At 53.6% G+C, this 27099-nt stretch overlaps 8 protein-coding genes and 2 non-coding genes across 10 annotated transcripts; 5 read left to right on the plus strand and 5 right to left on the minus strand.

Moving 5' to 3' along the window:
• Window positions 1–122: 122 nt before the first annotated feature.
• Window positions 123–1868, minus strand: M406DRAFT_350276 (uncharacterized protein; the record flags this gene model as incomplete). Its single annotated transcript, XM_040922537.1, has 3 exons — window positions 123–417; window positions 486–1554; window positions 1650–1868. The coding sequence occupies 3 exons, from the start codon at window positions 1866–1868 to the stop codon at window positions 353–355; spliced, it is 1353 nt and encodes a 450-aa protein (XP_040777782.1). The 3' UTR covers window positions 123–352.
• A 1921-nt stretch (window positions 1869–3789) lies between these two features.
• On the plus strand, window positions 3790–4911 carry M406DRAFT_89443 (family 71 glycosyltransferase; the record flags this gene model as incomplete). The annotated part of the gene is made up of 1 exon (XM_040926150.1): window positions 3790–4911. The coding sequence occupies one exon, from the start codon at window positions 3790–3792 to the stop codon at window positions 4909–4911; it is 1122 nt and encodes a 373-aa protein (XP_040777783.1).
• Window positions 4912–6030: 1119 nt separating this feature from the next.
• M406DRAFT_40636 (family 3 carbohydrate esterase) lies at window positions 6031–6894 on the minus strand (the record flags this gene model as incomplete). The annotated part of the gene is made up of 1 exon (XM_040924143.1): window positions 6031–6894. The coding sequence occupies one exon, from the start codon at window positions 6892–6894 to the stop codon at window positions 6031–6033; it is 864 nt and encodes a 287-aa protein (XP_040777784.1).
• A 4065-nt stretch (window positions 6895–10959) lies between these two features.
• Window positions 10960–12302, minus strand: M406DRAFT_327939 (S-adenosyl-L-methionine-dependent methyltransferase; the record flags this gene model as incomplete). The annotated part of the gene is made up of 2 exons (XM_040920269.1): window positions 10960–11316; window positions 11409–12302. The coding sequence occupies 2 exons, from the start codon at window positions 12300–12302 to the stop codon at window positions 10960–10962; spliced, it is 1251 nt and encodes a 416-aa protein (XP_040777785.1).
• A 1675-nt stretch (window positions 12303–13977) lies between these two features.
• On the plus strand, window positions 13978–14057 carry M406DRAFT_t34. The gene has a single exon. It is a non-coding gene; the product is annotated as a tRNA-Thr (tRNA).
• Window positions 14058–14139: 82 nt separating this feature from the next.
• On the plus strand, window positions 14140–14211 carry M406DRAFT_t35. Its single transcript has one exon. It is a non-coding gene; the product is annotated as a tRNA-Thr (tRNA).
• A 562-nt stretch (window positions 14212–14773) lies between these two features.
• M406DRAFT_337748 (uncharacterized protein) lies at window positions 14774–17387 on the minus strand (the record flags this gene model as incomplete). Its single annotated transcript, XM_040921287.1, has 6 exons — window positions 14774–14816; window positions 14882–15513; window positions 15578–15750; window positions 15810–15887; window positions 15941–17063; window positions 17319–17387. The coding sequence occupies 6 exons, from the start codon at window positions 17385–17387 to the stop codon at window positions 14774–14776; spliced, it is 2118 nt and encodes a 705-aa protein (XP_040777786.1).
• Window positions 17388–18520: 1133 nt separating this feature from the next.
• Window positions 18521–20174, plus strand: M406DRAFT_350278 (uncharacterized protein). Its single transcript, XM_040922538.1, has 3 exons — window positions 18521–18907; window positions 19001–19903; window positions 20049–20174. The coding sequence occupies exons 1-3, from the start codon at window positions 18721–18723 to the stop codon at window positions 20072–20074; spliced, it is 1116 nt and encodes a 371-aa protein (XP_040777787.1). The 5' UTR covers window positions 18521–18720; the 3' UTR covers window positions 20075–20174.
• A 65-nt stretch (window positions 20175–20239) lies between these two features.
• Window positions 20240–24346, minus strand: M406DRAFT_287769 (ARM repeat-containing protein). Its single transcript, XM_040918759.1, has 4 exons — window positions 23756–24346; window positions 22832–23681; window positions 22412–22664; window positions 20240–22331 (listed from the first exon to the last, which is right to left on the minus strand). The coding sequence occupies exons 1-4, from the start codon at window positions 24094–24096 to the stop codon at window positions 20707–20709; spliced, it is 3069 nt and encodes a 1022-aa protein (XP_040777788.1). The 5' UTR covers window positions 24097–24346; the 3' UTR covers window positions 20240–20706.
• An 808-nt stretch (window positions 24347–25154) lies between these two features.
• Window positions 25155–26918, plus strand: M406DRAFT_97681 (uncharacterized protein; the record flags this gene model as incomplete). The annotated part of the gene is given in 4 exon segments (XM_040926372.1): window positions 25155–25216; window positions 25228–25230; window positions 25419–25891; window positions 25928–26918. 4 exon segments carry the CDS (start codon window positions 25155–25157, stop codon window positions 26344–26346), a joined length of 957 nt encoding a protein of 318 aa, XP_040777789.1. The 3' UTR covers window positions 26347–26918.
• Window positions 26919–27099: the final 181 nt, after the last annotated feature.

The following is a 27099-nucleotide window of genomic DNA, read 5'->3' on the forward strand; positions in this document are numbered from 1 at the left end:
GCACATTCGTTTTTTCGTCTTCTTCTTCTTCTACCTTGGTGTCTGTCTTTCTTTGATGTTGTGGCATCAAAGTGTTGCAGCGAGTCACGGAGGAAACAGCGGCAGGGGCTTATTTTCCATTTGTGAAAGATTTAGTTTATTGATGTACATAATGAACGAAGAGGAATGCCTGATTTTTTCCCCCAAGAAATTATTTCCTGCGCCCTGGAGTGATCTTTGAATGCCTGCCGTGAAATATGCGATATCCTGTGCTCCTCCATACGCCTAGAGACGAATGTTCTGGCCGGAGATCCTGTACCTGTGAAATATGAGATAGCTGGTGATTATAGTAGGACCAACACAACTCATTGATTTAGTTGACGAGTGAGGCGTGGCCACTCGGGCCTGACTCCGTGTAATCAGTGGTCACGAATGCCCCTAGAAAGAAAACGAGGTCAGTATGACTCGAGGAAGAAAAGATAACCCGAAGGGGGTAGGACACATACTGTCAACCTCAGGTAACCCCTCTAGACAATACTGCAGTGTCTCGGCGATATCATGGGAGCTCATGAGCGGGGTGTATGGATGCAGCAGTATATCCACTTCGACCCAGACGCCATCGCCAGCATGATACGCCTTGATACTCTTGAACCCCTCAACGATGGGAGCGAACCGCCACGCTAAGAAGATGATCTTCCTAAACAGCCTGTCATCGACTGCGGAACCGCTCAGCCGAGTGACGTTCTCAAACGCAGTGCCGGCCCAGTCCCAGATGATGAAGAGCGACAGGATTCCAGCGCCGACGGGGTCCAGCCACCATACGCCAACCTGCTTGCCGATGAGGGGGAAGATGAGGGATAGCGTGTTGAAGTACACATCCGTCTGGCAGTCCTGCGCCAGAGCTTGCACCTGCGTCGTCTTCACCCGGATGCAGCCGAACCATATGATGCCCTTGACGACGATGGTGGCTATCATTGCGCCCATCGCAATGGCGCCGAGGTCCACGATCGTGTGGTCGCCGTCGGGAAGAAGCTTCTCGACGGATTCCTGGAGGATCTGGGCGAAAGAGAGTATCATGAAGATGGAGAACACTAAGATACCTAGTGGCTCGAGACGGCGTCTGCCGACCGGAAAGCGGCGCTCTAGAGAGTTCAGTCTCCATTGCACCAGGCGGTTGGTCGTCCATACAATGACAGTGCAGAGGAGGTCGAGAGCTGAGTCGACAGTAGACGCGATCAGCGACAGCGAGGAGGAGAAAAAGCAAGCGACGATCTTTGCAGCCAAGAGAAAGATGTTGGCCACGACGTTGACATTGATCGCCCTCTTGGCGGATCTCTCGGCCTTGCTCCGCTTCGTCCGCTCCTCCTCCGGCAAGAAAGCCTCTACGTCCTCATTCTGCGCCTGTAGTGTACCACCATGCTCAAGGATGCCGTCATGGTCTCTGTCTGGGTCGAAGGACTCGAGAATATCGTCCGCTATACTCCTGACGACCGAGTCAACCTCGAGCCAGTCACCTAAGGCATCATTTTGAGCTTCGTAGAATTTCTTGACGCCCTTGTTCTTGATGGATTTGATCTGAAGAGGACATAGGTTAGGGCAGGGACCGCAGTAGCCTGAACAAATATAACAATACAGGCTGGGACAGATGCTTCCAGGGCGACCTTTCGTACCTGGTCGTCTGTCTTTCTGAACCTCTCCAGCTCATCGCCCTTCACGGCGTCGATGAGTTTGTCCTTGATTCTTTTCCTCCGCTCATCTTCTATCGCCTTGTTCCCGGCATCCTGGAATTTAAAGGCTGTAGGCTTGGGTCGAAAGGGGTTATTTTCTTTCTTGGTCTTGGAGCTGGCGCGGCCATGAGCGAAGGCAGCAAGGGATCGTCTTCCGACCATATTCTTTTGATGTTTTTCTTAAGGGGTTGGAAGGGCTTTCTTAGGAAAGCTCGGAATGCAGAACCTCATAACACAAAAGCATTTGATGGAAATCGCAAGTAATTATGCAGTGTCTGATCAGACTGGATTTGAGCTGAGACTAATATAAAAGAGAGGACGTGTGTCTGATGCTGATGAGATCATCGCTTTCCAGCTTACACCTGAGACCAGGGCAGGAACCCTTGTCGACGGCCCTCACGGCTGTCACGGTAACACATTGTCCTTTGTACAAGAAGAGGAATTTGCATTGATGATCCGTATGGGAAGAACCGAACCCTCCTTCTTTTTCGATTGTCTTATTGAGTACAGTATGGTATTGTGGTAATATTTGTTTCTTCTTCTTCTGTAGAGTTGATCGTGATGGGTAGGATATACATTTGTGTATCCATTTCTTGGCTTAGCTGTTGATTTGTATCATGTACTTTGGATCAAACCTGAGGTGGCCTGACACAGTGGCAGTGGCCGTGTCCCTTTTCCTGGCTCCTACCGTCGGGGAAGAGCAGTTAATAGAGAGACATCCACGTGTGGGCGTGACGTCAGTTGGAATTTCGAGAGGAGGAATAGGGTTAGGGTTGTTGCTTACGGCTGTACTGTACGTCCATCCTCTGCCATCCTCCTCTTATTGCAGTTGACCATTCGTTCTTCTAATTGGCTTCTGGTAAAACGATCTGGCTCTGGATATAACGACCTCGAAAAGTTTGATAATTGTTCCCCTGACACTTGCTGCAAGATTGCGTGCTTGGCACTGCAGTGAATGAGTCTCTTAGCTGGCCCCAATCGCTCTCGCTCTGTATTTTCCATAAGACCGCGCTGGGATCAAGGGTATTGGCCATTGCCTACCGAGCACGCACTTTTCGCGTACACAGTAGTGCTAAGGTACTATGAACCGCTATTGATAGAATTCCTACATGTACTGTGGTGAATGGCCATACAGGGGTATCCTGCCTGGGCTACAGGGTCCTGCGGCACACACCGCGCTTCTCTGTCAGGGTTGTTGGTAGCCGTGCCGCGAAAAGGGAACTCCATGCGTGTCGCTGAAGCCCTTGTGGTGTGCTGTGCTGAACATTGGTATTTTCAGGGGATGTATTTTCAGCTTCCACCTCCCAAGAACACGCAAGAAGAAGAAGACAAAGAGAATAACTTCGCGACGGGCGTCACGCAGCTCCGTTTTATCATCTACTACCACCTATCTCCTAGACCCCGAATCCAAGACCCAATCGAGCTTTTCGCTATCGAGCTCCTCGAACCCTTCACCGCCCCAACCCCAATGATGATGACGAGATAACGGGCCTGCATTTTTTCCACCATCATGCGTCTGGCTCGGCGGATATTGTCCCTACTGGCTCTCTTTGGCACCATCATCGTCCTGATCCGATACCGCCGCAATGTCGAGAGTACCATCATCGAGAAGACCTTCGACGCCGTCGCCTATGCCCACGCCGTCGAGGAGGAGGCCGCCTCCAAGCTAGCCACATTCCAGCTGCCACAGGTCATCCTCCCATTCCACAGCAGCGATCACAAGAACGACGACGACGATAATCACGATCCTGCTACAGACGACCAGACCTCCGGCTCCGGCTCCAAGCGTCCTGGCGTCAAGCCACTCCTCACCACGGCGAAGGGGGATGACGGTGGCGAGATCAAGGACGTGGGCGCCCTCTGGGCAAAATGGAGCAGGATCATACACGAAGCCCGCCCCAACGCCCCTAAGATCGTGCTCAACGGGCACGCGCAGACTCAGAATCCCACACCCGGGCAGACAACGCGGCAGCCCTATCGCGACTACGTCCGCCAGTCCGTCGAGGAGCTCGCGTCCCTGCGGGAGATGCACGGGCTCTTCGTCGACAGGCTCGAGGAGGAGCTCGGCGACGGGCAGAGGAACATGTCGCAGAGACAGTGGAAGGGTGTGGGCGACGTTTTCAAGGGCCGGGGCATCGTCATGGTTGGCGGAGGTGAGTACTTTGGTCCGGCCATCATCAGCCTGCACATGTTGCGGAGGACGGGGAGCACACTGCCTGTTGAGGTGTTTGTGCCCAACGATGCCGAGTTCGAGGAGCAGCTCTGCAATAAATACCTAAAGAAGCTCGACGCGAAATGCGTCGTGCTATCGCACATTCTCGACAAGAGCGGCATCAAGGTCGGCCCGGGCGACGACGCGGAGATCAAGATCACGCACTATCAGCTCAAGTCCCTCGCGCTGCTGCTCTCGTCCTTCTCCGATGCCCTGCTCCTCGACAGCGACAGCATCCCCCTCACTGATCCTGCGACTACCCTTTTCGATGTCGAGCCATACCAGTCCAAGGGCATGGTTGTCTGGCCCGACTTCTGGAGGGCCACAGAGAGCCCCAAGTTCTGGACCGTGGCGGGACGGTCGAGCTATCCTCCAGACCTGCCCATGACGTCCAGCGAGGCGGGGCAGCTGGCCGTCAACAAGGCGACACACCTCGCGCCTCTCCTGCTGGCGACATATTACAACATGTTTGGGCCCGATCACTACTACCCTCTCCTGTCACAGGGCGCGCTCGGGCAGGGTGACAAGGAGACCTTCATGGCCGCCGCCGTCAGCCTCAACTCTACCTTCTATAGGGTCAAGACCAATGTTGCGAGCCTGGGACGGCACGACGGGCGCACGGACCGGGTTACCGCCATGGTTCAGCACTCCTCAGCCGACGACTACCGTTATCTATCATCCACCTCGTCGTCATCACCACCCCTACACAACAGCATCAAGCCCATGTTCCTGCATAGCAATACACCAAAGATGAACGCCGGTCATCTTGTGGACGAGGGCGACTTGTTGGCGACGGACCGCACCACGAGGCTGAGGCTGCTTGGGCCGAAAGAGTCCCTCCTCAAGCAGTTCGGCTTCGATGTCGAGCAGAGCATCTGGGACCTGCTGGTCCAGACCGGCTGCGAGCTGCAGAACGTAATTGAGGAGTGGAAGGGAAGGTCGCAGATGTGCGAACGGCTCGAGGAGCATCACCGAGAGGTTTTTGGTTCATAGACGGGATTTGGGAAGCGGGGGCAGAACTCTTGGGTATATATACATATCTAAACATCTAGTAGGAAAGAAGGGGAGACGGGGGTCAGGCTCAGGGTATGAGATCTACGAACGGTCCAGGGACGACCAATCTATCTATCTAAACATTCACGGAGCATGCAACCTATTTATTTTTGTTTTCTGTTCTTTTATAACGGGCGGAGGTGGCGGTGGGTAGCCCTCCTGATGTATGAATAATCTCCTCAATGACACATGACGAACAACACAGGCTCGGCCCCTTCTTGGGCTTGCCTTGACAGCGATCACCATTCCCACAAATGGCGTCTCCTCCAGGACTACGACTCACTCTGCCTCTCGTAGGCGTGGTGTATGCACAGCTAGCTAGCTAGCTAACTTGAACGGGGCTTCGCATCGAATGGGTGTCTAGAGCCCATTTCTTCCTGATCTTGTGGGTGTTGCTTGGTCCTTCCTGCAAATGTTGTTCATATGCTGCTGTGTACATGTTCAAAAACACACCAAAGCTATCTACAAACCCCTCAGCACCGGATCGGGCCTTCTCCAACGTCGATCCCCGATGTGACGGTATACTTGTTCGTTCGTTCGTCGTCAATGACGGGGGGTGGTGTCAAAGCTAGTCTCACACCACCACACCAACTCAAAGTTCGGACCTGCGTACCACGACCCAAGGGAGAAGGGTCCTCCCGTCTTGGCTTTCGATGACAAGAGACATCCGTTCCTACTTTGAATCTGGGGTTTTTGGGTGCTTATTTAAGAGTTTATGTATGAGAGACCCTGGAACATTCACATGGCCTGTTCATGTGTACTTGTGGGGTTCAGTATGGTTCTTTTTTACGCTGGCCCGAACTGAAGGTACGATATCGCTTATGCAATAGTCGTATCAACAAGATTTGCAAAGACCCAAAAATCTATGAACGAGGGTATCTTGAAGTTCAATAAGCAGTCCACAACTCCAAACAAACAGCAAAGAGGCTGTGTGCGTGTATGTGCACAACACAAACACCACAATGCCAATACAAACATCCAAAACAACGCCACGGTACAATACGGCACAAAAGAGCAAGAAAAGTAAACGCAGGTAAGCGACGCCCCTCTTTCTCTCTCTCAAGCATCCACCTCGCTCGGTGCCACAATCAAACCCTCTTCGCTGGCCTGCTGCAGCGCAACATACCACCTGTTCGCCATGAGCGCATAGCCAACATCATTCGGGTGCGTGACGTCCGCCATGGTAGTAATATTCGGCCCCCCAGCCGAGGTGCTCATATCAGCCAGCACGACCCGCCGCCCGGCCGCCCGCAGCGACGACGCCACGTCGCGAAACTGCGTGTTGGCGTCGCCGACGCGCTTGTTGGTGGACTTGACCTTGTTGACGATGAGGGTGCTCATGACAACGGTGGCGCCGGGCGACCATTCCAAGACGTCCTCGACGAGCGCCTGCAGCCTGTCGCCGACGTCGATGGTGGCGTTGGCGGTTAGGGAAGGCTCCAACCTGGATTGCTTGGTGGTGTTGTCGATGTTCCAGTTCTGCACGCAGTCGTTGGTGCCGACGTTGAGCAGGACGACGTTGGGCAGGTACTTTGGCACCGAGGCCGCCGCCTTGGGCATGACCTGGTCGATCCGGTAGCCTGGCCAGCCCTCGACGGCGTTCTTGATCATGGTGCCGTTGTTCCGGCTGCCGACGTAAGTGATGTTGTCGTTGCCGCCGCGGCGAAGGAGGCCCAGGAGGTCCTCACGGTAGCCGTTCCCGTCGGTTGAGAGGTAACCGTAGGTGATGCTTGCGCCTAGGGGCATGATACGCAGGGCAGTACCGTTGGCGATGAGAGATGTGTTGGGCGGGTTGACGTAGAGGGGTGTGGCTGGCTTGGGAGGACTGGAGCTGCTGTGGTGGGCTCGCTCTACAAGGGGTACGGTGATAGCTGGGAATGAGTTGTTAATGAGAGGTGGTTCTCTAGAATTGTATGGGTGCATGAGAGTGTGTGTGTGTGTGAGTGAGAGAGAGAGAGAGAGAGAGAGAGAGACGGTGTGGAAAACCTACCTGGAACAAGAGCCAGGACGATCAAGGCCAGGCATGCGAGAGCGAGTATCCTTATCTTGCGGGACCAAGTTTTGGGATTGAGTCTTGCTACTACTCCAGACGTCGTTGTTGATGTGGTGCCTGCCTTGTCCACACCTTGTGTATATGAGCTCCCTGAGGATCTTGCCGAGGACTCTTCAGACTGAGTCTGTCCTGTTGCTTGGCCTGCAGGCGATGGCGACACGCCGTCCCCTACTGCAGGGGATATGGATGTGTCTGTAGCCATGGTGGTTGTTGTCGTATTTCCTACGATCTTGTATATAGTAATTGGCTGTATATTCTTCAAGACCAGCAAAGCAACTGGCTTCTCCGGAGAGTGTTGATTTCCCTCTCCCAAAAATCAAAACTTCAGGTAAATGCTAGGACAACGTGAAGAATGTTCAAACCCCGATTTTCTGAAAAGAGATACCAATCTGTCGCAATCCATGTGACTAAGAAGGACGTGAGATACGAGCAGAGAAAGAGTAAGAGAATGAGGCTGGGAAGGTGACCACAGAGAGCTCGTCCATGTGTGCTGCGTGTGTGTGAACGAAGCCTCGACAAGAAGGAGGCGGTCGAGTGCCAAGAAAACAAGGTCACCCTGCCCTAGAACAAGAAGAACAATGAAGTACACACAAACACACGACCACAACTAGGGCCGGACGAGACGGTCATATAATAAAGTGCTTTGTCTATAGCAGTGAGAAAAAGAGAAGAGGAGAGGGCGGGGGACAAGTTTTGACATCACATCAAGGCTGGCTGGGTACTTGTACGTGCTATGATATGTAGGTCAGCCTAAGAATAATGGACCCCAGATCCAGACACGGCCATCATCGCGGCGTTGCAGCAGGCAGCCCAAGAAGGAAGGGGGGGGGGGGGGTTGAGCGCCAGACCAGATCTTCGCTAGGCAGCGTGGTATTGAATAGTAGCCTAAGACAAATGTGCCCTTGACATCTTACTTGGGGACCCCCTGCACCCGTCAGACACAAAACAAGACGAACGAGAGGGAGGGGGGAGGAGAGGGCTCGGAGTAAGGAGAGGGTGAACAGATAGGCTCGAAACGTGATCGTTCCCAGGGATTGGGAAAACAAGCAGGGGGGTTGTGAGGCTTAGCTCTCCCACGGAGAAGCTTAAAAAGATCGCAATCGCGAGCTCACGCTACTATAGAATGCGGTTACGTCTAATAGCTTGAGACAGACTCAATAGAGGGAGAGGGAGAGGTACGGGACGCACCCTCGCTTCGTCATCGGAAGTTACAGTGTATCTCATTCGCCCATTCGCTCTAAGCTGTGGGTGTGCCCGGGCAGGGCTGCAGTAGGCGTGCACTACGGTGCCCTTTTGGAAACAGTAGCCAGGCACACAAATGGTGTGGGGATTTAGGTCCCGAGAGACGCATGGGAGGATGATGCTGAGGATAGCCGCCGACAGGCTTGGGTTTCTTTACTGCGCCCCGCTGGGGCCGGTGGCTTGTTTGGTGTCTGGTTGGTGCCTTCGCTGCTGAAATGAAGGAAGAAAAATTAGCCATGCTGACTGCTGGGGAATAGCCGGCCCGGACGAGGCCCCAACACGAAGGAGCCAAGTAGGAACGTGGCCAGTGAACAGTGGGCAGCGACCAGTGGGGGTGTTTGTGGCTGTTGTCAACTTGAGCTCGTCATCTCCCTAGCGACTTTTGTCATCTGCAGCTGCGCAGCCCGCACGGACGCTTCTTTCTCTCTGTTTCTCTTGACCATAACGACAAAGCCAACTATCTCTGGTTTGCTCTGTGATGATCCTTTCGACGTTGTCGTAATTACGAAACTTTCATGACGACGCGTCTGAAGATCGACGATATCTTTCTCTTTCAAGAAGGGCAGGGTGGGAAAGAAGAATAGCTTTTGTCGCGTTCCCCCCCAACTGAGCGTGCCGTTACAGCCGGGTGCACGTGGCTGGGAACCAGGTCGGAGGAGCCATGACGAGGGACCGTCGCCATACGTGGTCTCGACCGATCTTGAACTTGATTTCCATCCATCCATACATGACGGTGTCGAAATGAAATGAAGAAGAGCTACCACCAACCGTGTCGTCACTCTCGGAATCAGTGTGCCGAGATGTGCAATGTGGATGTGTGTGCAAGCTGAGTGTGTGAGAGAATTGCAGATCAGTCCTCTAGTTAATAAATAGAACTTGGATCTTTTGGCTGCAGCACAGAGGAAGAAATCTCCGAATCGATCCTTGATGTAAGAAATGGGACTAGGCCATCGCAGAACGGGTAGCACGGGTCATGATCGTCCCTTCTCGCCGGCCTGGCCTGAGGTCACCACACAGCCGACAGCACTTGCCCTCCTCCAAAATCGGTGTTGCGGTTTCTGTCACCGCGAGTGCTTGGCAGCGGGGTGCGACTGCTCCTTCTGGGGTTGTATCGTCTGACTGCCTCTCCCAAACTGGCACGCACTGATGCTTGATTCGGCTGGCACAAGTAACTACAATTGAGCAAAGTACTCTGACAAGAAGTAGGAGGAAGGTGGAGGCGAGGAAGAACCCCCCCCCCCCCCCGAAACCTTGGCTCCAATCCCGATCACAGAGCCGCACACGCCCAGGCCTACTGCACCGCACTGCCGCCCTTGGCACTTTTTTTTTCAATTTCCTCACACCTTCTCACATAGGGCGAAGAGTCACACGTTATGTATTTTCAAGTCAATAACTGTCAGTCGGTTTAAGGTTTATGTCCCCCCACCACATGTGAAGCTTGGACCACAGCAGCCGCCTGTGCCTATGATTAAAAATAGACTCGCCCACAAAACTCACGATCGAGCCCCATTGTGTCCAGAGCTTCTCCCAAGCACCGTGGGCTCTTCCACAGCTTTGAATCTCACCGCCTAGACTTTCATTCACAGATATGCTGCAACTTCATCGCCGTCGCCACATCTTTGCTCCGTACAAATTCGTCCTCCGCTACTCGAAACTCATCATCCGCCAAGAGAGGAGTCCGTTATCGCCCGTCCTCGACATTTGGCCCACATATCCCATAAACACTCCCTGTTTCTTGCAATCGTAGACCCCGAATTCTGACGTGCTCAGAAAATCCAGTCCTCGCTGTTGATGCGAGTTGCAGGGAGCTTGCCTAGTTTGTTCCCGAAGGACAACGCACGGCTGCCTTCTTGGAGTGGGATCACAGACACTTCTGACGACTCAGACGAGACGGATGCTTGGCGTTCCCGTGTCCTGGGAACAGAAGGTGATATTGTTAAGGCGTTGCCGTCAAAACGTTCTCGCCTCAACGGCGACTCCCTCAGCACTTCGTTCTCATCAAACTCAACCGCGGCCAATCTGCGCTTCGTACTCTTTATGGGACTCGAATTCGTACTAAAGGAAGAATCCGAGCCAGCCGATGGGGTGCGCAGAAAATTCCATAAGGACTGTGTGCCTGATCTTCGACAGGGAGTTGATGGCAGGGAGACGGCCGGCCCCCGGATTCCATCTCGCCGCTCAAGCCACAGCCGCAGGTGTTGATATATTGCGTGTACGACTGACGGCGGGAACGCGTTACCAATTTGCCTTTTGATGACACCTTGGCAATGACCTTCGAAAACATGTGAGGTAGGGAAGCCCTGAAGGCAGGCCAACTCTCGTAGTGTGAAAACGCGTTGGCCATTATAGTGAACCGTATTTTCGGCTCCAGAACAAAGAATCGTCCGCTGCAGCGGCACATCTGCGTTTCGCCGCGCCACATTCACTCGCCGCGCCGCGTGCACATCATGGAGTGTCACATTTCTCGGCATATTATCAATGGCCTCACCCTCAGTGACGAAAGGTTTTTGGTGAGGCTGGCTTCCGTGTGTTGCAGCAAGCTGGGGAGGAAGCTTTTCGCCAGGGCAGGCTCCGATCATGATGAGCCGTTTGCGCGTTTGGGGCAAGCCAAACTCGAGCAACGGTAGCTGGTTTTTCCTAGATGCCTTGTCGGTACTTGATAAAATTGTAAACGTAGGCATACTGAAGAGAACTTACCACTTGATGGAGTAGTGGCGGGAAGTAAAACCTCGGAGCAACGCATTGAACCACAGGACATGCTTGTTATGCGTAAGCCCGAATGTTTCTTCTAGGGTAATAAGACGTGGGTGAGTTTTTTCGAGCACATCATGGAAGAACAGAGCAGCAGTGTTTGCTTCATCATTCTGTCCTTCGCGGACATGGATGGGGCTGTAGGGTTGGCAAGGTGGGGAAATATGCAAGACGTCAACGTAGAACTTCTCGGGATCGTGAATGAAGTCGTATATGTCTTGGGTAAACAGGTTTGTGTCTGGGAAGTTGCGTTGGTAGGTTTGGCAGGCTGTAGACGAATTATCAACCGCAACGATTGGCTAAAGGAACAGAATGCAAATGTCGTTGAATTAGCACTTTGCTAGGATGATAAATTGACCAACTGGAAAAGAAAGAGAGAGGAAAGACCTACCTCGAAGCCTGCCATAACGGCCCCACGAGAGGTACCGCCAGCCCCGCAAAAGACATCTCCGAAGGTGTACTTTCCAGTCGTCTTTGCCTGAACACCCCGTCGACGGCCACGCCAGTCTCGTTGACGTTGTTGGTCTGACACACAATACGGCCCTTGCTCGACATCGTCTTCAGAAAGATGAATCAAGGCGCCGCCAAGTGGACGGTCATTCTTTTGGCAGCGGCCATTCTGATACTCAATGCGCATCTCCCATCGGCATGTCAAGGGAGCTTTCTCCTCCTTTTGCGTATGTGACATTGAACGCCAGTTCGAGTCATTCCCGAAGCGGCAATTAGGGAAGTTGGAGTTCGTCTTGATGAGGACCCTCTTGGCCAGGACTTGGTTGGCAGAGACTTCGATCAGCATCTCCTGCTCGCTCGTACGATGATCATCGTGAACAGTCTCAATAATACGGCACACTTCGTTCAACTTGGGCTCTAGTCGTCCTCGCAGGTTCTTGGTGCGTGCGTATGGTACACCACGGAGCAGGACTCTGGACGTGGACTGATCCACGCACATCTCTTGGATGTCAATGAACTGGATCGCCCATACTCCAACGTGCTCGGCAAGCTCGACAACATCGCCAACCGCCAGCTCCATCCCCCTGATGCTGACAATTGACTTCTGGCAACGTCGAGGGTTGACATGAGGCTCGGAGCTCAACTCTGGGCTGCTGCCGTCGTCGTCTTGAGTCAAGTCAACGAGCTCTTGGGTCACTTCAGCCTCGTCCTGCGCGATACTGCGCGCAACTTCGTAGAGGGAGTCATTGTCATCATCGTCGGACAGGGAGATTGTTGTCCGCTCCACATTGCTCATGCGAGGGCAGCCACGATATGAACTGGAACTGCTAGCCATGGTGACTTTGTTGGGAAAGTGGAATTGAGGTAGCACAAGTAGTCGCGGAACCTGAAAGTCAAGGACGATCAGACTATAGGATGCAGGGAAAGACAGGAAAGCTCATATTTTGAAGTCGGACATACCAGATGAAATGTTAGTAGGCAAGAAGCGCCCAGGCGGTTGGAGACTGCCGCGGCTTCGAAGGACTTGAGAAAGTGTAACAAAGCGTGGTGATAAAGAAGTGGAAAGGACAACAGGTCAGGACAGTTTGCTTTTACAAAGTTCCGCAGAAGGAAAAAGAAGCGTGAAGCTGCAGTTAGATGGAAGGCGAAGGGGCAGCGCAGGATATGGGCCAGTGTGGAGGCCCGCAGAAACTTGAGGTGGGTTGAACGTCAAGATAAAAGCTCTCCACGCGGGCGTTCAGGAGCTGAATGGATCGCGATGACTGGCCTGGCGAGTGTTTGAAAGGTTAAAAGGGGAAAGGGAAACGATGTGCAACTAGGTTCGAAGAGATATGTTCTCAGGATGGCTGAAGCTGAGCCAATGGAATGTGAAGCGCGGCAGTGGGTGCTAAGGTGAGGCCGCTGCAAGACAACAAGAAGAAAGGGAAGACAGATCTGAGAGGGAGTAAGCAAGCAAACGGCTTCTTGGTCTGGGAAAGAGAGGTGCCCCGGGGGTGGGAATAGGGCAGTAACTTACGGTTGATACAAGGCTCAGATAGAGTTCTTTCACTGTTTGGAAAAACAGATCCGCGATCTTGCGAGTGGTAGAGTAACGCAGACTACTGTTCAGAGAGACTGAAACGGCAGTAGAGGATGGAGAAAGGGTCATCTGAAATGGATGGAAAGGACACAGCGTGTCTCTCGCTTGGTCGATCGCGATGTATTGTTTCACAGGTGTCAGTGGGACAGAAACTGTATTCAAAGTGATGAATGGGACAGAGAAAGATCAATGGTATATGTTGAGGAGAGGCACAAACTTCTTGAGAGAAGCTCTTCGAACGAGATCAATGATGGAGAAGTGGAGTGTGGAAGGTAGAAAGTAGAAGATAGAAGGTTAGGGGGAAAAAAGGATGGCCATGGAAAGAAGATACATGGGCCAGGAGCAAATCGACCCCGATGTGATGGACATCTTGAGTTCGTACCTCTGCCCATAGAGACACAGATAGTTCAGTATACCAGTGCAGCTTTGCAGGCTATGGGATATCAAGACTGATCTGATTCACAGGCTTCAGCAGACAGAAAGGCAATTGTGCTCTATGCTCAGTCAATAGTAACTCTATACACGTTGAGCTACTGCCTGACCTGTTGTACCGTCTGGTTTGATATTAACCTCAGTTTTCCCCCAACTTTTGTTCACACTTCTCTCACTTTCTGCTATTACCTTTTCATCTACCCTCCTGAGACGTTTTACAGCCTGCAACACCACCACAACACCTTTGAGCAATCACCTACAGGATCCCTCTACAAGAAAGCAGGAGATCAGCCTGTCTCAGCTGAAACGCTCCTCATAAGCACAAAGAGCTCTTCAAAAGACCTCTCTGCATATTCCATAGATAATACACCTTACCAGCATGTGCCACGGTCCCAAGTTTCTCAAACGGGGTTCTCTCCAAGGCCAACCTCAAGTCTTCGAACGCACTAAGCAAAGCTTTATAAAACACTTAAGTACTTGCTGAGTCATCCATGCTGTCGCCGGCTTGGCCAAGCGGTAAGGCGTCGCACTCGTACTACGGTCATGCGAAGATCTGCGGTTCGAGTCCGCAAGTCGGCAACTTTTTTTTGTGTCGCGGCGCGGCCCCGTATCGAGCACTAGGCTTATGTAGTACCCAAAAATGTCATGAATCATTCACGTTGCCGGCTTGGCCAAGCGGTAAGGCGTCGCACTCGTAATGCGAAGATCTGCGGTTCGAGTCCGCAAGTCGGCATCTTTTGCCGCAGCGCACACAGAACTTGTGGTCGGGCATGTATATCTTTCTTCTGTTATTCCGTCTCGTGTTCTTTTTGCTCAAGTCCTCTCCTTGTCATGGCATCAAGACTTATTGTTGGGTGAAAGAACAAGAGTGTCTGCAGTGCTGTGACGCGTGACATACGGTCTTACGGGGAGTAATTGTGGGGTTCTATTTGTACGACGACACCCACTCAAGGTCTACCATAGTAGTTTATTCCAGACAATCTCTGTAAAAGGCTTATATTAAGGACCAATGCAATAATAAGTCTCTTGACATGAAAGTGGTGCTGTAAGTTACGAGGCAATCAATAAGATGGGATGCAGGACTAAATGTAGCCAGCCACACTCGATCACGTTGCAAGAATACGTTGGCAATGTTTTCATTAGATGCAGGCTCCTCATCTCCAGAAACTATGACATGAACCCGCCTCTTACCCTGCTCCCATTAAGCGCCGCTGATGCTGAGACACGATTTATGCTCCCCTCTCTTCCCGAACAAGATCAACCATGATGTTTCAGTCTGTTGGCTTGGCCTAGGCTCATGCTGAAAGCGCAAGGCACGCATCCACCGCTAGTCCGACTCTGCATGACGACTGTTTAGTTCACGCACAGATTACATACGATCAAGTGGAGAGTGATAGACATACCGTCCTTCCTTCTGATAGACCACATCACTGATGATCTCCTTGTCTAGATCTGGGAACATGCCGGCCAGTGTTTCGACGATGTTGGCATGTTCAGCCCGGTTGATCCTCTGAGCTTCCGCAACTTCAGCGCTGGCCTGTCTGGCCGCTGCCTCCTCGGCAGAATACCGACCGTGGGCGCTTGCACTTCTGCGGCTGCTATCCCCGCCTGGTGGTGGGTTGGGCGTGTGTGATGGGCTGCGGGCTGAGGAGCTTGACTGGGCGGGCGCGTCGCCGTCGTCGGAGAACATTCTTCCGATGGTCGAGAGGGGTTTCTGGATGGACCGAAGGAGCCCAGTGATGGCGGCCTTTTCATCGTATTCGCCATTGTCGTCATTTGAAGAGGTGGACTGCCGAGGTGAGTAAGATGATTGAGCTGCCGTGTTGTGATCCATGGACTGTCTGGCCGACGAGGGCTCGCCTGGCCCGCCGAATAGCTGTGTTGGCCTCTCAAGGGTGGTGGAAGTGCGTGGAGATTCCAGCCTGTGCTTTTCGGCGATGGCGGAGACAGCAGCCTCAACATTCTTCTCAAACTCTTCGTCGGTGATCGTGAGTGTCGTGCGATCCATGTTCTCGATGAACTGAATGGCGCCCATCTTGAGTAGACGCGTGTTAGCTGGCGTTCTGAGTTGGCTAGGAAAGGGGATGAGATTCTCTTACCAACGAGGACAGATAGTAGCCAGCTTCGCCACCAAGCTTGTCCTGGTTACGGAACCTAAGTATGTACTGAACGTTGGATACTATATGCTCGGGATTTGCTTGCAGGGTGACGTAAATCAGTAATGGCATGAATGAATCCGCAGACGAGTCGGCTTTCGAGTGTTTGAGGAGGCCTATAGGCGCCTTGTCAGCTTTTACACTTCTGTCCAGGAAGCCAGGAGCAAGCCCTTACCAAAAATGACTTTGCAGCAGTTCAAGATACAGATAATCTTGTCTCTCGGCGCCCGATAGGACTTGATCTTAAGGAGTTCTGAGTTGGTTAGTCTGAGGCTCGGCTGCACGGGAAACAGATCGGGCTCTGACCTTGTTGGGCAAGTTTCAGAAAGCGCTTCCCGCTGTCACCAACCTGTTGGATGTCCAGGTGCTCCTCTCGAACCCAGCCGTAAATATTGATCTTCTGCGCAACCACTTCATCACGCTCCACGTCCTCTTGGTGTTGTCCCCTGCGCCCTGGTCCCATGGGCCGCTCGCCACCTTTCCTCCGCGGTTTCCCTCCTGGTATGGGCTGTGGTGGTGGAATTGCAGGTGAAAATGTCTGCGTATAGAGTCGATTCATGACAAGCTTTTCCATGCCCTCCCTTGCATTGTCGAACTCAGCATCGGACACGTCCTTCCACACATCACAGAGAGCCATCTTGTTGGCAATGAAGGCAAGAAAGTCGCTGATGATCTTGACCTGCTCGTGCACCATCCATTGCCGCTTGCCAAACTCGTTGAGGAAAGACCGCAGGTATTTCGCAACTGGGTCAGCCTTCTTGTTGCGCAGCTGCTCCAAGAATCTGTGGAAGTCGAACGGCAATGCCGATTCAGGCTCAGGCTCCGGTGGAGGTGGCCTATGCAAAGAGACTGTTGGTGATAACGGAGAGCCAATGTCGCGGTCCTCCTTGATGAGCTGACCCGTCCTTCCGGAGCGTATCGAGAGATCCTTTGGGGGCACTGGTGGTCCTTGGTCTTCGGGGTCCTTGCCCTTGGAGGCCAAGCTGGCCGGAGAGCTGATCTCCAGCCGCAAGCCCTGCAACTGCTGAGAGATCCCCGGCCCGACAGGCTCCAGGCTGGATCTTCGAGTTTGGTGTTGTATCGAGGCCGTGGAGAAGGGGGATGCGATCTCGAGTCGAGGACTCATAACCTCTTCCTCGCCTGGTCCACCGCCCCCCTCCCTGAATTGCGCCATGATGTTCTGTATCTCGGACCCATCATTATCCCGCTCATCTTCGCTTGTATAGCGTCTCTCGTCATCCGAGCGACCCTGTATAGAATCTAGGGACAGCCGAGGGCGGTCGGTGGCACTGGAAGGGGTTCTCGAGGGGGGCCGAGAGGTCCAAGGGGTGGCCGGCGTGGGATCGACGTATGGTTTTGACTCGATATTGGTGAACTGGGCGGCGGTCGTGGTCATAGGGGTGGAAGGCTTGAGCGTTGCTGTCGAGGTCTCTGGTGCCTCGAGTCCTTCTTCTTCTGCCTTCCGGGCCCCAGACACCAGATCCAGCGGCTCTGGCCTGTGAGCAGCATTCTTCTGCCCGGTTGCAGCAGGCTGCTGCTGGAGCCCTGCGTCGATGACAATCATGTCCTCGGGCGGCGGAACGGGGTCGGCCACAAGAGGCTTGGTCTTTGCCATAGTCTCATTGTTGGGTGACGATGACGTCTCTTCTTGACTTGGCCCCATTGCGCTCTTCACCTCGCTGGCAGCAGTGTCCTGAGCATGATCCAGTGGAGTAGCCTGTTGTGATATGTCTGAGCTGGACGGAGGAGACATGCACGGAGATGCGGCGCAGTAGCTGTCTCTGTAGGACGTCAGAAGGTGTGTGGATCGTAGCCTTGAGTCAAGCCTCGGTGGATTGTCCCTCTTGTTTATCGTAGAAAGTGAACGCCTTACTTGTCAGCCGCACGGCGAGGAGTATTAGGTTCTGATTACTCTGTTAGGGGAATTTCTTAGGAATCGCCGCCTCCATAGATGATTAGAAGGCCTCTAAAAAAAAAATTAGGGGAAAAGGTCGCGTCAGACTTGTCGTCGTGGTGTAGTTGTCAGATTGAGAGGGCCGTTGCATGAAATGGAGTCTATGAAGGAGCAGGCATGCTGCAGCACAGTTGTTGAGGTCAGTTCGGCGTTAACGCAGCAACAAAACAAGGCCCGGGGCGGGGTGCTGCCAAATAATCTACAAGGGTAGAGTAGGAGAGCACCCCACTAGGGTCTTATTGAGCCGTGACTTAAGCCTGAGCTCCAGCATAGGCTCCAGTCCCGAGCTTTTTGCTACAGGGTGGACAAGGTTGGACCCCACCCTCAAACCCTCTTCATCATGCCTTTCCAACAGAGAGGACAGGAGGGGAGTGTGGGTAAACATCAGGGTCTCACAAATCACATACTATGCACAGAGGCTGGACAGGTTGACAGGCAATTTGTGGAATAGAGTCGTCCCTGGATTGTCCTTGCTCCTGTAGTGGGGAATAGGTGTTGTGCTCCGGAATTGATGCCTTACCTTTCACATGATCATCATGGTTCCCCTTTCAAAACATGGCTGTAGTATTCTATGCAAAACATATGAGCATATTCTTCACTTACCTCAGCATATTTCACTTGTTTATCTGTTTTGCTGCCTTTTGCAAGACTTCCCAGACGGAACCAGTGATTGTTTACTTATCTTGGTTGGGTTGCAATGTGTTTTTTCCTTTTCTCTCTCTCTCTCTCTCTCTCTCTCTCTCTTTTTTTTTTGGGGGGGGGGGGGGGTTTGGAGGCTGCGGGAAGCTTTCCCCACACTCGAACTTACACCCAAACTCAGCCCTATGGTGGCTTAGTTTCGGCTGCTAGGCCTCCAGTGACGCGCCAGCTCAACAGCACATGCAGTTGCCCTTTGACGTAACTAATCGTTCGACGTTTCAAATAGAAAGAACCTCATTCAATCTCGCCTTCACTCCTCAGACAACAACGACTGCTCACCCTCGCGTTCTGGATACCGTTTAACATCTAACGTTTTAATAACCACTCCTGCAGGGTACCTATTTCTTTCTTCTTCTGACCTGCCTTGACCTGAGCTTCATCATATCCGAACCACAACTGCAATAGAGACAACAACAACGATCGATTACCCATCATGGCAGGAACTCCCCTCAGCCCGCAGAACATTCTGCAGGGCATGGCAGATGCCCTGCCGAATCATGAGACAGGCGATACCACCTCAGACATGAGCAGCTCTGCCGAGGCCCTCGCCCTCTTCACACACGCCTGCATGGTCAACCTGGGCTTCCGTCTGCTGGGCTTCCACGAGGACCACAAGATTGGTGAGCATACACACACACTTCTCTCCTCTTCACTTTATAGACAATAGCGTCACATATATACTGACCACATGCTCTTTATCTCTCCCACTCCAGAACAGGAATGCGCCTCCCTCGCGCCCCGCCTCCCATCCAGATGGAACGCCTCCGTCTCTTCCTACTCGTTCCTCTACGCACACACTCAGTCCTCCATGCAATTCGTTCTCAAAATCGACAGGATGGGTTCCAAGACCGAGATCCGCGGCCTGGCCGTCGGTGCCGACAAGATCACCCGCCTCGAGATCTCGGCGCGCGACTACATCTCCTCGTCCGCCCTGCCGCTGCGCATCACCCTCCGTCCAGACGGCGCCGAGGACCGCTCCGACCTCACCTCGAAGCTGCAGGCCGTCTTTATCTCGCCCGAGCGGGTCGCTGATCTCGCCAGCCTGCTCAAAATCAACATTTTCCAGAGGCTGATCCCAGGCCTGCAGAAGGAGGGTTACGAGGAGACTGCCGACGCGCTACAGGATGCCAACACCGCCGCTCGAGAGAGGTCCGGCAGGCCGCAGCAGCATCCCAGGGTCCCCGAGCCGGCCCTCCCCGAGCTAGCCAGGCCGTACCCGTTCGACGACCCCCTCGCTGCGCCGCGGAGACCCGGCGTGCCAGCAGGCGACTTCGCTCCACCTGGTTTTGAGGACGAGCTCGAGATCAACAGGCCGCCACGCGGCGGCCTGCGCATGCCTGGCGACGGCAGGTCACCATTTAATATTGGACACGACGACCTGCATCCACCGGGACTCGCTCCCTATGATCCTCTGCGAGGCAGCTTTGTGCCCGGCGGCGGACTGCCGCGCCCGGGCGGTATGGGTGGCGGAATGCACCCCACGTTCGACGATCCGCTCTTCCAGGGCGGCGGAGGCCAGGGTGGGGGGCACGATCCGCAGGCGCCGCCTGGCGCGCGGTGGGATCCTGTCGGGCCTGGGATGGGACCGCCGAGATTCGGTGGTGGACGGCCGGGTGGTGGGTTTGGAGGGCTTGGTGGGAATCTCTTTGGGGGTGGTAGGAATCCCTTTGGGGGTGGTAGGAATCCCTTTGGGAGTGGTGGGAATCCCTTTGGGGGTGGTATTATTTAGCTGGTTGTGGGCACAGCAGCAATGCTCAACAGGCAGTGTGTACGATTACGGGGCTTGACGATGTACATGGCAGTGTTTTTTTCATAGCAGAGCCTAGTCAGAATCAGGCCAGATGAACCTGACCCCCGAGAATGAGACCGACTGGCTTCGTCTTCTTCAGTCTGCCCTTCAAAGTAGTGAAATATTCCATTCTACGTCACAAAGGTCGTCTCCTGTTCCATGTAGGTGAAATGACATGCCTTCAACGTTCGCAACATATACGAAAATGGCGAGTAGTCATATGATCGTCGGGGTTGTTGAAAGGTCTATCTACTTTGTTACCCTCTGTGGGAAACAAAGGCCAAATTTGCTTGTTCCTCATATATATATATATATATATATGTGTGTGTGTGTGTGTGTGTGTAAATCAGATTGTTGGACGTGTGGGGAGCATGTATAGGTTCTGACCCTACACCGTCGTCCGCCCCAGACAATCCAACTCTGTGTGTGCATGTAGTATAGGTATCGACAGGGTGAAAAGAAACAAAAGGCCAACTGCTTCTACTACTATTGTGGTCGGAAAATTCATCGTATCGTCGTCCAGAGCCAAGCCTCTCCGACGTGCGTGCCGCAGGAAAAATGCTGTGGAACTTCCTTCAACCAGCGTGTTGAATCGAGTCCCCTGGCCCAAGAAGGGGCCAGGGCATCCTCTCAGGAGCTGCTGGCCAGCTCATTCAGCTTCTTGTGCTCGTCCTCCGTGAGCAGTGCGTACCAGTGCTGGAAGTCTGCGATGTTGTCTTGTGCGGCTCGCACAAAGAATTCAGACAGATACTGCTGGGTCTCGTCGTCGCGCGTACGGTTGCCACCGCTGTCCAGCATCGACATCAGAGCTGCATGTGAAGGGTTCACCATATCAGGCTCATCTTCCCAGCCTTCATCGCCGTCATCCTCGTCTGCGTCGGCAAAATCGGCGGCGGCGGCGGCGGCGGCAGCATTCGCTGCGCCCTGGACGCCCGAGGCCGACAGAAGCTCTTCGATCAGCACCTTAAGGATCTTCAGAGTCGCCGGGATCGAGCTGTACTGATCTGGGTTTTGCTTGGCTCGCGACCGTGTCATGATGCGCCCGTTGCCCGGCTGAATGATCATGTCGCCCTTTACTTGTATCTGGGCCAGGCGCTGGTCGTTGAGAGAGTAGAGCTTCGACAGGGCAATAACATTCTGACGGATGTCATCATATCCCGCAAAACTGACAGAGTTCTCTAGCCACTTGCTCATGACAACCTGCAAGCCATTCTGGCCGTTGATATCGATAGTGCTGAGGAACTGGACCACATCACCGGCCTGGACCAGTGACAAGCGCGCGAAGACACTGATGAGGGACTGGATGAAAGCAGCAGCCTCTGCGGTTGCGAGACGATTAGCAACTGCTTGCAGGAGCTTCTCCAGGTAAGGTCCCAGACGCTCCGGTCCGGCCTTCTCCACAAGCTCTGCTGCGAGCCCCCCGACCTCTGATGCGGCGTTATCCTCGATGTTGGGCCCAAGGAGGCGGTCCACGATAAGGAGGCAGGTCTCCAATCCAGACTGGCCGTTCTCGTCATGCCAGCCGAGCACCTGGTGGTGGTCGTGCATGAGCATGTACTTGATGGCCTCTGCACCTGGCCGCAAGACTTCGCCCTCGGGAGACTGAAGCAGCAGGTTCTTCAGTTTCGGGAGGGTTGCCGCAACAAAACCAGCGGGAAGAGGTTCAGAGCCATTTTGCACCAGCGGTACAAGGAGCTCGCACGCCAAGGTGAGCAGAGGATCGTCCTGGGTCATGTCTGCGACATTGAAGGCGCCAGCGATCGTGGGCAGAACCTTGGCGCACAGGGCCGCATAAGATGTCGGATCCGACAGGGTCGAGACAAGGTCTTCAAAAGCCTCGACGACCATGAAGGTGACTTGGAAATTAGAAGCGCCATGTTTGGCGATCAAGAATAGCGAGTCGACCGACTTGATCTCTGACGCGATGGTAATGCGCGGGTCGATACTGATGACAGCTCTGAGAGCCTCGGCGAGGGTGACCAGCAAATCATCAGCATCTTCCAGTTCAGTCATATCCTTGCCGTCAAGAAAGCTGTTGATAGCAACGAGCATGGGCGCTTGACGGTCGCCAGGCACGTTGCCAGAGGTGACGAAACTCTCCACGCTCTTGATACAGGCAACCTGGACGAGCTCAGAGCTATCGCTGCCGATGGACTGAATCGTCCGGTCGAGTAATGTATTGGCGGGCGCAAAACCTTGGGACAGTGTGCCGGCGACAATGAAGCCTCGAGCCCGGAGCAGAGGCTGCTCTTGACCTGGGAAAGAATGAGCAGCGGTTCAAGGGGACGAGATGCGTTGTTAGACTGATATCCTGGCTTAGAAGGAAAAAACTTACCTGCGGCATAGTTGATCAACTCCACGTGTGCCTGGGCAACCTCTGGTGGCACAGCTTCGGAGCGATCCTGGAAGTCGCTGAGAAGCATGTTGAACAGATACAGACATGCCTCTTGCGAGCGCCAATCGTTTTGACCCGTGAATTGTGTTTGGGTGTATGCGAAGAGACCTTCCAAAGCCCTGCCATGCAGCCACTCCCCAATCTTGATCAGCAAATCACCACAGGCGGTTCGTGCAGTGTAGTTTGCCGTCACCTGCAAGTCATTATCAGCAGTGTCTTCCGGTGGAGGAGGAAAGAGAAGAGAAGAAGAGAGAAGAGAAGAAGAGAGAAAGAAAGAAAGAGAGAAAGAAAGAGAGAAAGAAAGAAAGAAAGAAAGAAAAGGAGCGATTGTAACAGTGACAGGATATGGAGGCCACCTACCGAGGTCTCTTCGGCGAGGTATAGCGACACGTCAATGTCCCAAAGCTCCTCTTCCTCGCAGGTGATGCGACTATAAGCAACGAGCAACTTCATGAGGTCTATGACCCAAGGTGCCTCATGGGCTGGCCGTCCATTGAGCTGCGCCTCGAGCTCCTTCTGAACCGGTGCGGCCCTCATGCACTGGTTGAGGAAGTCCAGCTCTTCCAGGATCAAAAAGTCGAGGGTATATGGCAGACCATCCGAGTCTTCTAGTCGTCCCTGGCCGGTGGTGTCGATGAAGTGCTCCTGGTACTGGTCTTGTAGGAGGGAGAGCTCGTGCCACGTCGCTTGGAAAAAGGCAAGGCTCTGCGGCAGCAGAAGGGTTGGGAAGACGCTCTTAACCTTCATCAGGGTCTTCACGACCTGAAGTTTGAACGAGATGATGCCGTTACGGTACGCGCGCGCAGAGGGTTCCTCAGAGACCGGCGGCAGCTGAACCTGAAGAACCTGCGAGAAGAATGGGAGCCATCCCTTCAGGGCCTCATCGGCGAAACCCTTGACCTCCTTAGGATGATCGTCCTTGACCATATCCATAAGATCGAAGCAGCCACGGAAGACGAGCACGGCCAGGGCCCGAAGGGTCGGCTTTCGAGTATCGCTGAGGGCGACGTTGTAGACGACATCGATGATGGGGCGGGCAGCGGAGAAGAATTGGTCTTCGGTCAGGCTCTCGTCGACGATGTCGCTGAGGACTTTAAGGGCACCGTAGAGCTGGGCGTCGGTGCCGGTCGGGATGACTTTCAGGAGAGTAGGGAGGAGTGTCGGCCACTTGTCGGGAAAGTCGCTGTTGGCGATCTTGCCAACTACATAACTGCGCTCTGTGTTACTTGGCTGCCCTCTCATCATACGGTCTCTCTCTCTGCATCGTTCTTGTGCGTAGCCTACCTGGCAGCAGACTTAACCCTGCGGTCGGACTCGTCGCGCAGCGCCAGATCCAACAGCTTGGGACGCAGCTGATCCTTGGTGGATTCGGGGATGGGGATACGGGGCCCTTCGCCATCTTCATCGCCCTCCTCACCCCAGTTGAACTCGATGAGGCGTCGGAGGTAAGACAAGGCGGCCTGGCGGATTTCTGTCGCGACGGCGGAGTGGGCAGCGATGTCTGCAAGGGCGATTGGGAAGGCAGGGTTCGTCTGGGCATGCAGAAGGTCGAGTTCAGCACGTTTCCTAGGCCCTTCTTGGGGGGATTGGGTGTCGACCAGCAGCTGAGCCAGCTGGTCCTCCATGATGGTAGCCCTCTGTTTTTGCTCTGGCCTGGCGGTGGTCTCTCAGGCTCGAACTACTGCGGGGCAGGGCTAAGAGGGGTACTTGTGAGTTAGGTCACTGTTAAGTAAAGTGGTCTGAAGAAGAGCAAGCAGAGCAGCCTTGTCAATCGGTAAGACAAGATCTGATGTGAAAAGGAGTGCCTAAGCCTGAAATAGCCTGGTGGTTGTTGAGTATCCTGCTTTAGCTCAACACTTGGTGATGCAATAGTCGAATGAAGCCAGTGTTTTTGTTAGCAAGTGTGCATGAAGAAAGGGAGAGAAGGGAAAGCTCGTTGGGTTGTAGTGCACAGAGGGTAAGCTTTTGGGGATGGTGGGGTTACAGCTCAGTTTCGTTTCCACTGCAGGGCATTAATGGCCCCCCACTCTCTCCCCACCTTAAGACGCGTCTTCTGCTGCGCAAGGAGTCAACTGAATGCCCTGACTTTCTACCTATACAAATTTCTGAGAAAAGATTTACAGGAATTGGCTTTTCATGACGATGATGCTAGTCCTCTCCTATTATCTATTGAAAGAAAAGAATAAGAAGGGGAAAAAACATAAAATGAAATTCTTCCCATATTGATGAAGGTTTGGTTGATGGCATTACCAACACGCTGGTAACACCCAGGCCTTCTTCAAAAAGGGACGTGACGCGATTTAGTTCGCGTACAGGGGCTAAACTGTCTTGGGTCACTTATGAAGCATCAAAGTTCACAGTAAATCCTAACCAAATGTTCTGGAGGGGGGTTCTACCCATCTCTCAGCAGGATCTTACAAATTCATAGAACAGTAAAATGACGAGCAGCTCCCATACTTCATTCATTATCTTATACCTTGGGCCTTGGCTTGGAATACCTGGCTCATGGTTTTACCAAGGAAGGCTTAGAGAGATGACTGTTCAACCTAGCCTGTAACAGTACGACTCACTCAGCATCTAGGCTCAATTGTGGTAGCCTTCTTGGTCATCAGCGCATCTCAAGAGCACCTGCCGGGGCTCGAAGAAGACCATAATCTGCTTGCCCTTCCAAAGAACAAGACAGATGCTGCCAAAATCGCCGAACGGGTGTTCGAGAACGGGAACTAGGCGTGGCTGCCTGCTAAGTACTTAATTAGTGCCCACCTGGTCCCATATTGTCTCTCAACTGCTTATGCATAAACAGGCGCGGTTTGTCTTGTCTTGATCTTGAGACAGGATTTTACAAAAACAACAAGAGGGGCTACTACTCGCAAGAAATCAGCATCATGTCAATGCCACCGCCTCCCCTGCGACGAGCAGGAGAAGGGCAACAACTATTGTCGCCTCAGACGACAGAAGTGCCTATTGCCGAGGCGAGTACTCTCCTCGACGCCTTCACCAGCTTTCTCACCGTCTCGATCCACACTATCCTCTACAATCGCAACATCTATCCCAGAGATACCTTTCTCTCCGCCAAAGCATTTAACCTGCCTGTCCACCAGTCCCGCCATCCCAAGGTCTGCTCATGGATCAACGATGCCGTCGACGCGGTCATGGCTCAGCTAGCCAAGGGCACCGTGGAGAGGGTGGCTGTGGTCATCCATTCGCCGCTCAAGCCACCACCTGCCAAGGTCTCGGTTGTCCGCCAGCTGCCTCCTGGAAGTGTGCTTGAGAGGTGGATGTTTGATGTCTCTCGGTTCCCGTCCTGGCCTGGCGGTATAGAGGCATTGAAGAGCCTTCGTGGGGAGGGAGAAGACCACCAGCAGGACGAAAACAAGCAGCAGCACGATGATGAAGACTCGGAGGAGGGCGAAAGTGTCAGTGAGGGAGACACTGACGCGGAGGACGATGCTCAAGGGGCCACCGACGACGACAACGACGATGACAACGAAAACCCGGCTGCTACCATCAATTGGGTCGACGTCGATGAGCAACTTAGAGGTGCGGCGCGCCGCCTTGCCTACGCGGGCGAGAAGATGGATGCGCTGCCCGAGGGCTGCACGTTCACAGTGGTCGTTGAACTACGAGACAAGGCCCGGGCGCCAATAGGGTACCCTCAGCCATGGATCCCTTCACAATCTGGACTGAAGGGCGCTACGCAGAATCGCGGGAAGGTTGCCAATGCTGGTGGTGCTGATACTGCCGCCGCCGCCACCATCCCTATCCGCACGATCGAGACTGGACCCTTGTTCCTCGAGTGTTGGGTTGAGGAGGGCAAAGCAAAGGATGTCCTGCCAATGTCTGAGAGCCACAAAGGACCACAATCTTCCGAATGAGCTCATTCATCCACAAGACGGAAAACATCACCACCCTTGGTCCAATCCAAGACGGGGCCATTGCGCGCTACCAACGTTTAAAACCGAGGATCTCTATAATTGAACGCCAAATTTATCGTCTACATCAAGAGGGCACCGCCGACCATGGCCGCGGCACCCATGAACACGGCGTTCTGGGTCATCTTCGGGACGCCACCAGTACTTGAGGAAGTCGACCCGGTTGTCGATCCAGAAGTTGATCCAGTCGTGCTCGCGGCGAGTTTCTCCAGGCCGGCCGTGACCGTCACAGGCAGAGTGTAAGAGCTGATGCCTGTAACCACAGCACTTCCAGAGCTCGTCACCATCGCTGTCGAGGCGGCAGTCCCGGAGATGTCGTAATCGATCGTTGTCATAGACGTGGTACATGTTGCTGTGTCGGAGGTGATGGCGCAAGAAATGTCGATAGTCCTGGAAACAGTCAGCCACCACTCATATTCGAACATAGCCAGTTTTAAACATAGTCAGTCTAGCTTATGCCTTACCCAATAGCTGACTCTGTCATGTGGACCTCTAGCACGGCAGGCCCGTCGACGATCTCGAGACCAGTTCCAAAGCCGCAATCGAGGGAGGACTCAGATGTAGGGCAGGTGACAAAGTATGATGTCGCTGTGGCATCCACCCCGATAATCGATCCCATAACAGCCTCGGAATCGACAGAGCTCGGCAGGTGAATGTCCATAACCGTCGAGGTCGCGGACCCGGACGTTGTGGTAT

Source organism: Cryphonectria parasitica (assembly GCF_011745365.1).
Source record: "Cryphonectria parasitica EP155 unplaced genomic scaffold M406scaffold_3, whole genome shotgun sequence".
NCBI lineage: Eukaryota > Fungi > Ascomycota > Sordariomycetes > Diaporthales > Cryphonectriaceae > Cryphonectria > Cryphonectria parasitica.